This window comes from Apodemus sylvaticus, chromosome 11, assembly GCF_947179515.1.
Source record: "Apodemus sylvaticus chromosome 11, mApoSyl1.1, whole genome shotgun sequence".
Taxonomy (NCBI): Eukaryota; Metazoa; Chordata; class Mammalia; order Rodentia; family Muridae; genus Apodemus; species Apodemus sylvaticus.
In genome coordinates this window covers 15,501,533-15,513,638 of record NC_067482.1, presented here as the reverse complement: position 1 = coordinate 15,513,638, position 12,106 = coordinate 15,501,533, and the positions used below count along the sequence as shown (strand labels likewise).

At 42.9% G+C, this 12,106-nt stretch overlaps 1 protein-coding gene across 1 annotated transcript; it reads right to left on the bottom strand.

The window, feature by feature from the left end:
• Positions 1-384: 384 nt before the first annotated feature.
• LOC127696308 (PRAME family member 8-like) lies at positions 385-3,071 on the bottom strand. The gene is made up of 2 exons (XM_052198877.1): positions 2,785-3,071; positions 385-952 (listed from the first exon to the last, which is right to left on the bottom strand). The coding sequence occupies exons 1-2, from the start codon at positions 3,069-3,071 to the stop codon at positions 385-387; spliced, it is 855 nt and encodes a 284-aa protein (XP_052054837.1).
• Between the last annotated feature and the right edge of the window lie 9,035 nt (positions 3,072-12,106).

Sequence of the window (12,106 nt, the reverse complement as noted above, 5' to 3'; positions counted from 1 at the left end):
TGCAGAATGTTTAAAGGTAGATACTTTATGCTAGTTACACACCAGGAATGACATCTAAAAAAAGAACCCTGGTTCTGTTTATTGACATGACATTACAGTTCAGAACAAAAGTTGGCAAGTCCATTACAAAGCATCTCTTAATCTGTCCTGGCAGAAGTCACTCAAAACAGCCAAGTTGTCATCCTGACTCCACAAGTCCTCTGTTCTCACAGTCCAACAGATTGTTTCCCATGCCAAGCTCAGCTTCCAGGATCTCAGTTCTTGTACAGTCTTTTGTTTCCAAGCATGTATAAAGTGTCTGAAGTCACAGTCTCTGACCACCATGCATGAGAGATGTGTCCCAGTCCTGCCCGTTATTCACATCAGGAAGTCCTGTATCCATGCTCAGTGCCAGCAAAAACAAAATCTCGCACCTTGGCCATAGACACAGCGCTCACCACATTTAGGACAATTATCTGTAGCAAAGGAGATGTTCTTGGGCTGCCTTATTGCCCTGAGAGTTTCCAGGAGCTGCAGACAAAGTTGGGCAAATCTTACTCTGGAGACATGAGCCAACCTATCATAGCACTCCAGAGGGGCAGGGTATTGTTCCACATTCATCTTGCTCCAGTTGACTGTGTGCTCCAAAAGGTCCTTCAGGATGGGCATGGAGAAGCAATTGTTGTAGAAGTTGATCTTGGTGAGCTGAGAGCAATGTGTGAGGGCAGGTAGGAGGGCAATGAGCTGGGAGTCCTTCACCCTACATCCCTGAAAATCCAACGTTTCTAGAGTATCTGCCACTTTTTGGAGGAGACATTTCATAGGCATCAGATCCAAATCTGTTAGAACCACACCTCTCATTTCCAGATGTTTTAGCTGAAAGACACTCTGGCAGTGGGAGAAGGAATCCAAGTCTGACTGTGAAAGTTGGTAGTGAGTGACAGAAAGGGAGCTCAGTGGCGTCATCAGGTGCCTAGAGATGAAGGGGACCAGAGGGTTACTTCTGCCAAATGGTGATGGAGAGCATGGGGTGGGCTTTTCAATGTCTTAGAAGGGAACAGGGACCCCAAGCTGAGTGTGAGCAAATGATCAAAGATATTATCTGAGATGCTTCCTTTTGGAATCAGCTTAGTGAAGTCAAACCCACACTTGATCTGCTGGCCATAATCTCAAGCAGAAAACCAGTATACCCTATAAAACCCAGGATACCAAGGAGGAAGTTTCATGCCAGGAGAGTCCTGACAGGATCTAAGGACATGACCTGTGGCCTCAGTCAATGCTGCATTGCACCCTGACCTCTCCACAGTCACTCCTGCTATCATGCAGATGCCCAAACTCCCTCTTGTCTCATGCACTCAGCCCTACTGAGGGTCAAGCATTTCACTCTCGGAGAAGTAGGGGGAGAGGGAAGGCTGTGCCCACAGACCTAAGCAGAGAGCTCACCTTCTCACATTGCTGCTGAGTCCCTCAAGATCTAAGTACATTCAACTCTTCCTGTCCCCTTTTTGATGGATTGTTTGCCTATGATTCCAAGAAGAATTTCAAGCCCTCCTGACCATATCTGACCTACTCCTTATGTCCCTTTTGTCCTCTCCTTCAGGCATGCTCATTTAAGACTTGGAATCACTACACATTACTTACATATTCTAAGGAGCCCCTAAATGTTTGTTCCCAGTGACTGACAGACAGGCATCCTGGACCACTAATCTTTAAAATGGAAGAGGAAAATTTGCTCTGCTAGCTGACCCAGTCCTCCATCCTTGCTCACCTGAGGACCTGATTCATGTGGTCTTTGAGGAAATGGACACCACTCATGGAGAGATGCTGGAGACAATTGAATTTGGAGAAGACAGATATGAACTCCTGGATATACTGCTCTTCTCTCTCCTGTCCTATTGGCAATCTTGAAGACGTTCTTATAGAGGGGTGCCAGGAGGAGTTTGCAAAGATTTCTCATCTGCCCAAAGCAGGAAGCAAATTTGGCCAGCTTGTACAAATTCCACTGAGTGTTCAGTTCCAATTCCTCAATATGCTTTGGATGAAATATATTCAAGATCTTGCTGATAAAGTCCATGGGCATAGCCCAGATCTTCATCTTTGCACAACACAAATGTAGGGAGTCCTTTCTCTGCTGGGCCCACTTCAAGAAGGCTGCTTGTGCTTCATCAAGGCGTGGCCTGAGGCACAACTCAGCTACCACCTTCAGCTGCCTCCTCACTGCATATCTGGGAAGGACCTTCACTACCGGCTTCTCATCCAAGGGCTCTGAAGAACAGCTATCGTCCTCTGTACCAGCCCATATGTTCCAAAAGGCATGGTGCACATTCCTCAGGTCCAGAACCTGAAGTTTTCCCCTGCTGAGGGTGAACACATATCAAGTATCAGCAGCCGCGATGACCCTCAGTAAGGGTTCACTGAGTGACTCTATAGTGAAATACCCCTCAGCCTGCCAAGCTGTATATTTTTAAACAACAGTGCAATGTCCACACATGCATGCTGCACACTTTTCCGTGAGCTGCATGTGTGGCCCTGACCACTTTCCTTCCTCTAAGTTACTCATTATTTGTCCCTAGTCCCATTATTAATGGTTTTAGGAATGTCAGGGATAGATAGGCACATTCTACTGTGAGGCTGCTTGGATCTAAGCCCTAATCCACTGATAACTGTCCTTAGTCCAAGCACACAATAGCTATAAGGTTCCTGAATCACTGTCTCGTGATCCCATCAGAAGCTATTCACAATGGCCCCAGAATCTCTACTGTGTACCCCACATGGTCTCTTATATAATACTTGACCTTTGCTCACCTGGGGTGAAACCCTTTAGTCAGTCGCATGTCTATTCCATATAGCACAGCTTGCAACATTTCCAGTTTAGGCGTCTTCATCAATGCCCCCACAGGGAGACAGGGGAAAGGCCAGGATGCCAACATTGCCTTTATGAGCTTGGTTTGTCTTCCACTGAAGGCCTCCTTGAACAGTGCTGGGAAGAGTACAGAGGGGAGATCCTCCAGAGAGGATATGTCCAAAGCCTCATCTCTCACCAGAGACTGAATTGCCAGCTTCTTGAGTGTGGCTGCGGTCTGAATACTCATCTTCTAAAGTCTCGAGTCAAAAGACTCCTGCCAAGATGTCAGAAAGGAATACACGTTCAAGACAAACTTAATACAACTTCCTCAACATTATATCAACCACCAAGCTTCTGAGCTAATGCTCTAACAGTAACAGAGAAATCAATTTGCCTGTTTAACCTAAACTGGTAGTGGAAAGAGAGGCTCCCACAATGAGAATATGGAAGTCTTTTTATCAAGAAAATATTCACATAATTGTCAGATCAAAATAATTTACGTAGGACCCTTTCTCAAAAACAAAACAAAATATCTTAAACCTATGCAAACAAAAAGAAACCGAAGAAACAAACATACCAATGTAAATCCATGAGTTATGGATCAAGATTAATTCCCAGAAAACAGAATGACTTCAGTGCATTTCTACAATATTGAATCTTACCTGTGTCTGGGAAGTAGAATATGTCCACAGAGCAACCTTGTGTGTAAAAGAGGCAATGGAAAAGCTAAGGGAATACACATGAGTAAATCACATGTGTCATTTCAGCTATATGATGTGGAAGGATATCAAAGATACCTGGCTTACAGGTCTCCAATGTAATCCAGGGCCTCACAAAAAAGTAAAGACCATTACAGTGAACGGGAAACATGAGGGAGCATTTTCATCAGATTGTCTGATTTGCAGCTTACCTGGAGGCACATGGCCAGCTCTAAGAGAGTTGGAACAACATACAGAATCCTTGTCTCAAACAGGTATATCAGGCAAAGTAATGGAATATATACACAAGCTATCATGGGATATTATTGGTGATGAGGCTAAAATTTCATTTGCAATGAAACCCAAGATCCTCAACATGTTCCTCTAGAGGAGTCTGAATTTCTCTATATCAAACTGCATGACCCAAGGAAAAAAAATTGGTTTACATACCAGTTGAGCAATGCAGATATGTTGCCAAATCCCAGCCGAATCAGGGAGTTTTCCAAGATGCAAGCCTCTGACTGTGATATGTGGCTCCATGGAAGCCTTTATATACATCTCTGCTTGCCCCTCCCTATTGTAGCCACACACTGCAAACCCAAACCGGAATTGGATTTCCTGGTCTAATCTCCACCATTTAAATTATAGATCAAAATTGTAATCATTTCACTCATTGAATCAGAAGGACTTGTGATAACAAATTTCCCACTCATTGTCATTCACTGAAACAAACACACCCAAAAGTTTCCTGGATAAATAAAAAACATTCCATTTGTTAATACACCATACAACACCATGTGGGTACATTTATTCCTTTATTTGCATAAGATCTATTCAGTTTTCAAGTTGTACCAGTGACCGTGTCATGGTCTGAATCAAAGGTTGTTTTAGAGGTCCAATTCTAGGAACCCTTCAGCCTCAGAAACCTTCTTATGGGTAGGATTATTGTTATGAATAAGTATTTCTTGTTTGATTTTATTCATGTGACCAGAGTTTGCATCAGGTAATGGTTTAATCGGTTTTTGATGAGAGACATGACATAATTGGAAGATATTCTTTTTCACTGGATTTGGAACAGATTGCTATGTCAGAGACAGGAATATACATTGAAGCTCAAGGAATGAAGTGGAGGCTCGGTCAATAAATTTCAGCATCAACCACTCTCGAGGTGGTGCCGGAGCATAGCTTGACCCCATTACTATACTAGCCAGGGTTCTGCATGTACTCAGATGGTCGGGAGCTACCCCACATACAGGAATTTTCCCTACAACTCTCTTTAGAGCAGACAAGATGGGGCATGCAGCAAGGATGCTGGGACATCCCTGAGATAGGATGCTCAGTCCATGGTCATGTTCATCTAAATTGTAAGCCGTAGTATTGTGTGATCTCTACAAAGCCTGCTTCCTAAATGGACGAAAGCAAACAGAAAAAGGAGGGTGTGAGGGAGATGGTGCCCTTGGCTCCTAAGGAAGCAGAGGGTAAGTCAACTAGGATCAGCCAAAAAGCCTTCCTCAAGGAGATGTAATCTAGAGTGGGACGTGGGCTGAAGGGTTGCTTTAGAAAGTGTGAGGACCTGTCAATCTTCTATTCCTATCATCTATGTGGTGGCTTGAAATGATCTGTGATTACAATTCCAGCCAATCTGAAACCCCATTCTGACCTGCTAGGGCAGCAGGCATGTGAGGGTTATCCATTCCTATTTGTACACAAGCACCACTACCCATAAAAATCAATCATCTTAAAACATCAGCTCTATCTTGGGTTTTGTGGCATACACCTTTAATCCATCCCCTCAGGAGTCCAAGGTTGACTGGGTCAGTGAGTTCAAGGCTACCCTCATCTAAATAAATAATTCAAAAACCAGTAAAGCCTATGGAGTGAGGATCTGTCTTATAATTAAACCAGAGCTGAGCAGGGTAGCACAGACCTAAATCTCAAGAGAGGCAGGGGCACCTTTGATGTTGAGGCCAAACTGGACCACAGAGTAGCTTATGGGACATCTAGGGCTCTTAAACAATGAAACCCTGCCCCAAAACAACAAAACAAAGAAACACATAAACAGTGTGTAGTTTACTAGATGGCGCAGGTACAATCCTTAAAACTAGCATTAGGGAGGTAGTAGCAGGTGAACGACTAAGGTCAAGGTCAGCATGTTGTTCAGACTGAGTTCAGGAAGAAGGAGACATGCTAAACAGACCATCCCTTTCAAAAACCAACCAAATAACCAAACAACCAAACAACCCAAAACCAGACAAGCAATCAAGCAAAGCAAAAATTACCCAAAACACAATTCTAAAAGAAAATCCTCCAGAGAGCTTAAGGTCCAGTGAGATGGCCCAAAGAGCAATAGCACTTGCCGCCCAAGTAAGTGCTGAGTTCAGTAATGGGGCCCTCGGGTGGAAGGAGAGAAACCACTGCAGTTTTGAGTCCTCCCCCATCTACACGCATGCTCTGCTGCTGGTACACCAATACGCAAATGAAGCAAGACAGTCCTCAAGTACAGAACAGCATGAGAGCTGATCCAAGAAGGTGGTGAAAGAAAGCTTCAGGAGACTGAAGAAGGATGGCTCCAAACTGACTCTAACCTAGCCGACATAATGTGATTCTGTCTCACCCAACCAAATACCAATAATTGTAGCTCAGTGGTAAATAGGCAGCTCAGTCTCTTGTCCTAGTTTTCATGAATGAAACCCAGTGAAGGTTCTAATCCCGTTGGTCAAGAGAAAACAGGTTTCTCCAAAGAGCTAAGGATGTCTCTTGGGAAAAGCAAGGAGAAATCCATACTGGAAAGAAAGAATTTCAATGTAAAATGGGTTCAAGGTAAAAGAGACATTGAGCTGGATGGCACTGATGCACAGGGAATTATGGAGCCTAGGGGCTACCACTGACCTTGATAAGTTACTCAGCACTATAGTTCTTAATGGAAGAGTTAAAAGTACCTCTGGTCAAAGATAAAGATAATGACTCATTTTTACTGAGCCTGATAAATTTCCAGCCTTAGACACAATGTAGGCTTTGGCCAAAACACCCAAGGGTAGGAAAGGGGCTTTGTTCAGTTCCAGGCTTTGTACTCAGTGGGAGGGAATAGATTCCAGATCCTATTATATTCCTGCAAGCTTATTTGGAGAGATTTTCTGTGATTGACCTGTGTCCCTCTGCGGAGCATGTCCTGGGTGTCCTTGAAGAAGTTCATGCAAAGGGTGGGGCACAGTAGATTCTTATGTTTGGTCTGCATGGTTTCTCCAAAGTGCTAGGAGTCCTGTCCTGGTGACTTTGGCCTTCTGTTGCATGATTGTCAGAGTAGGAGGTTGGGGAGCCTGGCAGGTTTTCTTGTTTTGGTTTGTTTCTTGTTTGTTTGTTTATGTGACTTCTGCCCTTGAGGGTTTCCTCTGGACTTGACTGAGGATGCGATCCTGCTGCTAAGCCCTGTTCTTTCTCTGGCCAACATACTCCAGCCCCTTTGCTGATCTGGTGCTCTGAGATATTATTCTGGTAGCTTGCTGCCCTCTACCACCAATGAATGTGTAGCAGCTGCTTCACAGTTGTGACCTTAGAATTTAGCCACTCACATCTTCCTTGCACACACAATTCCTTTCTGTTGTCACCCCTGAGCTACACCTGTAGGAACTTGGAAGGAACATTGTGTGACTCAGAACACCTGTTTGCTGCCCAAAGCTGTGAGCTACCATTAACTTCCTTGATTGTCAATTGGATTTAACAGGCAGAAGCCACAGACTACAGGCTTGGAATCCAGTGGAACTTCTGAGAACGGCTTCTCCCAACATTTTCTTCAGAAATTTGGCTATCACAGGACACTGGCAACAATTAGGCTTGATCCTCAACCTGTGAATATCTGGTAACTCTTCCAGAAGTGCCTAGTGAGTAATCTCAGGGGCAGGCTTGCCAGTTCTAAGGTTGTGAAGAAACTGTCCTTAAGACTGGGGCTCACCTTAAGGAGTCACTGGCCTTCTCCACGTTGCAGGTGCTCTCATAATCAAGAGTGATACAGCTCACAACCTTCAAGTTTCTAGGACTGTACTATATTACTTCTCACATTTGGATACTGAGATCCTTTCCTGTATTGAACCCCAGTACTAATTTTATGGCTGCCTAGATGAAAGAGTTTCCATCTATAACCTAGGCTACATGCAAAGTAAAGAGTCCATACCTCTGCCTCCTTGTGTGGTAAGAGCCTTTTACCTGTCTAGCTCCTGTCTTGTTGGCTTATCTGTAGACTATGTGCCAAGCTGATCCTTGATCATGTTTACCTCATATTTACTGAATGTATGGTTCAGCAGTTAAGAGCACTGGGGATACAAGACACAGAAGCTGCAACATATAAGCAGGCAAATGAACCGGATGTATTCGATAGAGAATCCAGTACTCTAAAATGCTCAGTTATATCTCCATCCCCTTTACATTGCTTTTCCTTTACTGAAAATAATTTTTTCATAAAATGTCTTGTAACACAAGGAGAATGAAGGAGAAGGCCCTTGTCCTGGAAAGGCTCAATACAGCAGTGTAGGGGAATATCAGGACAAGGATAAAGGAGGCGTTCGATTGGGGAACAGGGGGAGGGGGGAGGTCTAATGGGACTTTTGGGAGGGGGTGATCCAGGCAAGGAGAAAACATTTGAAATGTGAATAGAGGCCAGACAATGATGGAGCACACCTTTAATCCCAGGACCTGGGAGGAAGAGGCAGGCAGATTTCTGAGTTCTTGGCCAGCCTGGTCTTCAGAGTGCATTCCAGGACAGCCATGGCTCTACAAAGAAACCCTGTCTTGAAAAAAACAAATCCAAAGCCCTCACCCAAAAAGAAATGTAAATAAAGAATACATCTAATTTTAAAAAAAGAAAAGAAAAGAGAGGAAAAAGAAAAAAATGTGCAGTGGGCAGAGAGTAAAATAAAATAAATATAAACTTAGCTATTTATATATGTAGCATGATGTCTGACTGAAACAACATTGTTTGAATAATTTACATATGTTAATTATCAGGTATAAATATATACTAACAGTAGCCACAAAGCTTCAAATTCCACATTACTTTACTGTATATCAAATTTAGCATATTTATTGATTTTTAGTGTAAATCTGAGGCTAAAGAAAACATGTTGCTACCATATTTCAGATAGAATGTGTTTCTATTTAGTTTGTAGTAGGCAACATTTAATTGTGAAACATATCTAGCTCCCTATCTATCATTTCTTTGGGTTTTCATTAATTCATTTGTGTATTCGCTTTACCACCTGATCACATCCTGAAGTTGCTTTCTTCCCATACCTACCCTGTGACTCTTTCCCCCTCATTTCCTGCTCCCATTCTCCCCAGAGAAGAAGAGGCACACATGCCCTACCTCCACCAGTTTCCACAATGCCATGGCACACCAATTTACATCAGCTCTAAATATAACCGTGCCCACTGGGGCCAGACAAGGAAGCCCAGCTAGGGGAAAAGTTTCCCATGGAGGCCATGAAGTTGAATAAGAGAAACCCTGCTGTCTGGTTTTTATGAGACATGCAATAAGCCCAAGATTCGCAACTGCTCCATATGTCCAGGGAGCCTAGGTCTAGACCTTGCATGCTCTTTGATGGTGGGTGGTTCAGTCTCTGATAAACCCCAATGAGTCTTGGAAACTTGGTTCTCTTGATCTCCTTGTGGTAAATTGACACCATCTGACTCCCTCAATCCTCCTTTTGACTTTTCCCAACCTCTCTCTGAATTCTGCCTAATGTTTTGCTGCGCATATCCTTCTGGTGCCACCAGATGCTGGATGAAGATTCTTGTATGAAAGTTATGCTAGGATTCTGTTCTTAAGCACAACCAAGTATCATCAAGAGTGTCAGAGTTTGGCTTTCTGACATGTGTTAATCCTCATGTTTCTCCAGTCTATAGTTGGCTATTCTTTCAAACTCTGCTCCAGGTTTATACCTGCACATATTGTAGGCAGGGAAAATTTTAGATGGAAGGTTTTGTTGGTGGGTTGGTGTTACCTTCCCCCCACTGGAAATCCTGCCTGACTACAGGAAGTGGCCACTTTCAGTCTCCCTATCCCCAGCTCCTGAGTTTCCAGCCAAGGTCACTCCCATATACTCCCAGGAGCCTGCCCCATCCTGTGTGTCTGTCTTGTACCTGAGATGCCCCCAAATGGATTGTATTTCCCTCTCCCAGCACAGTGGAGGGGGCTCCTCCCAACACACTTGATTTCCATACCTCTCTTTGTGTCCCATACCAGCACCCATACAGTTCCCACTGATCAAACACTAGTAATATAGATTCTATTTACCTTACCTAGTGAGATTCAATCATCTTACCTAGGGCCCTAATCTTACTTAGTTTCTTTGAGTGTTTGGATTGTAGCATGCTTTTCCTGTAGTCTATGGGTAATATCCATGTATTAGTGAGTACATAGCATGCATATTCTTCTGGGTCACAATGACCTCACTAAGAATGGATATTTTCGAGTTCTATCTATTTGCCTGAAAATTGCATTGTAATCCTTATTTTTAATATATGATTAGTATTCCATGACAGAAATGTACATGATTTTCCTTATCCACTCTTCAGTGAGAGACAGGTGGTGTGCTAACAGTTTCTGGTTATTATGAATAAAGGTGCTATGAATGAAGTTGAGCAAGTGTCCTTGTGCTATGGCAGAACAAGTTTTGAGTTTATGGCCAGGAATTGTATAACTGGGCCTTGAAGTAGAATTATTTGTGATAATAACCCAGCTTGATTTCCAAATATCGTGTGCAAATTTACACACTCACCAGAAATGCAAGATTGTCTCCCTTGCTCCAAATCCTCACCTGTATGTGTTCTCATTTCACTTTTTATCCTAGGCATGCTCATGTGTATAGGAAGGAATCTCAGACTCCTTACAATTTGCATTTTCCTAGGAATGTTGGATATTTCCTTAAGTATATACTGGCAATGAGAGCTTTCCTGTTGGAAATTCTTTGTTGAATTCCGTACTCCATTTTTATTTTAAATGGAGTATTGGGTTTTTGATGTCTAATTTCTTGAGGTATTTACATTGTTTGATATCAACCCTCTGTCGAATGTACATCTGGTGAAGATATTTTTGCCATTATTTAGGGTACTGTTTTGACCTACTGATGCTGTATTTGCCTTACTGAGGATTTCTACTTTCTTGAGGTCACACTTGAAAAGTGTTGGTCTTAGTTTCTGATCTATGGGTGTTCTGTTCAGGAAGTGTCACCTTTTACAATGAGTTCAAGAGCCCTGACATTATTAATGATATTCTCTAAATAGAATCCTAGAATAACAATCTCTTGAGTGGTTTCACCCAGCCACTGACAAAAACAGATGCAGAGACCCACAGACAAATCTTAGACAAAGTTCAGGGAATCTTGTGGAAGACTAGAGGGAATATTGAAGGAGTCAGAGAGTTCACGGACACCAGAAGAAAACCTACAGAATCAACCAACCTAGTCTCATAAGGGCTCAAGGAGATTGAATCACTGGAGCCCAACACTAGCTAGGCTGCTGCTCAACAACTAAGCTCAATTAATACACCTGAAACTTCACATATTCTCTTCACAGTGTGCTGTAGGGGAAAATCATTGGAGACACACACAACTCAAGCAACCTCAGTTTAATAAATTAGTTCATTTTGTGAAATATTTGTGAAATGGAGGGCTTTTTAAGACTTTTTCATTTTGGTGTATATGCATATGTATTGTGCATAATGTCTAAAAGCCAGGATCCACAGATATCTGAAGAGATGGACCTACCACCTGAAGCTTGAGTTCCAGCTGGAGGCATCTGATGATAAAAGTGCTGAAACCAAACTTTGGCCCTCTTTTCTAGCAAAATGTACTATTAAAACAGGAGTCACCTCCTTTAATACGTGGGGTTTGGCTTCTTTGATTGGTTGTCTGTCTGTAGAGCATGAAAGGAGTTTGCTGTGGGCAAGCATGGAGCAAGTTCAAAGGTTCAAAGCAACAAGCCTGTGAAGTTGAATAGCAGGCAGGGAGAGGAGGGATGGGAAGGAATAAAAAAGAAGTGTGAGAGACATGTAGGTTGTTCTTATGAATTCTTCTTTAGCACGTGCTAACCTAGAGATCCACATGTGAATCACCTTAGCTTATAACATTATCCATGTACCAAGGATTTTGAATCATTACATGTCTGGCATCCATGTGTTCATTTTGACTCTCTCCAGAGGGTATTTGTTGCAGAATGATTAAAGGTAGATACTTTATGCTAGTTACACACCAGGAATGATATCTAAAAAAAAGAACCCTGGTTCTGTTTATTGACTTGACATTACAGTTCAGAACAAAAGTTGGCAAGTCCATTACAAAGCATCTCTTAATCTGTCCTGGCAGAAGTCACTCAAAACAGCCAATTTGTCATCCTGACTCCACAAGTCCTCTGTTCACACAGTCCAACAGATTGTTTCCCATTCCAAGCTCAGCTTCCAGGATCTCAGTTCTTGTACAGTCTTTTGTTTCCAAGCATGAATAAAGTGTCTGAAGTCACAGTCTCTGACCACCATGCATGAGAGATGTGTCCCAGTCATGCCCGTTATTCACATCAGGAAGTCCTGTATCCTTGC

What these genes read in the sequence shown, in the direction of transcription:
- LOC127696308 (XM_052198877.1), bottom strand. Translation starts at nt 3,071, where the DNA reads ATGAGTATTCAGACCGCAGCCACACTCAAGAAGCTGGCAATTCAGTCT. An exon ending in ACTAAAGGGTTTCACCCCAG is followed by an intron (nt 953 to 2,784) that starts GTGAGCAAAGGT and finishes CTTCATCTCTAG; the next exon opens with GCACCTGATGACGCCACTGA.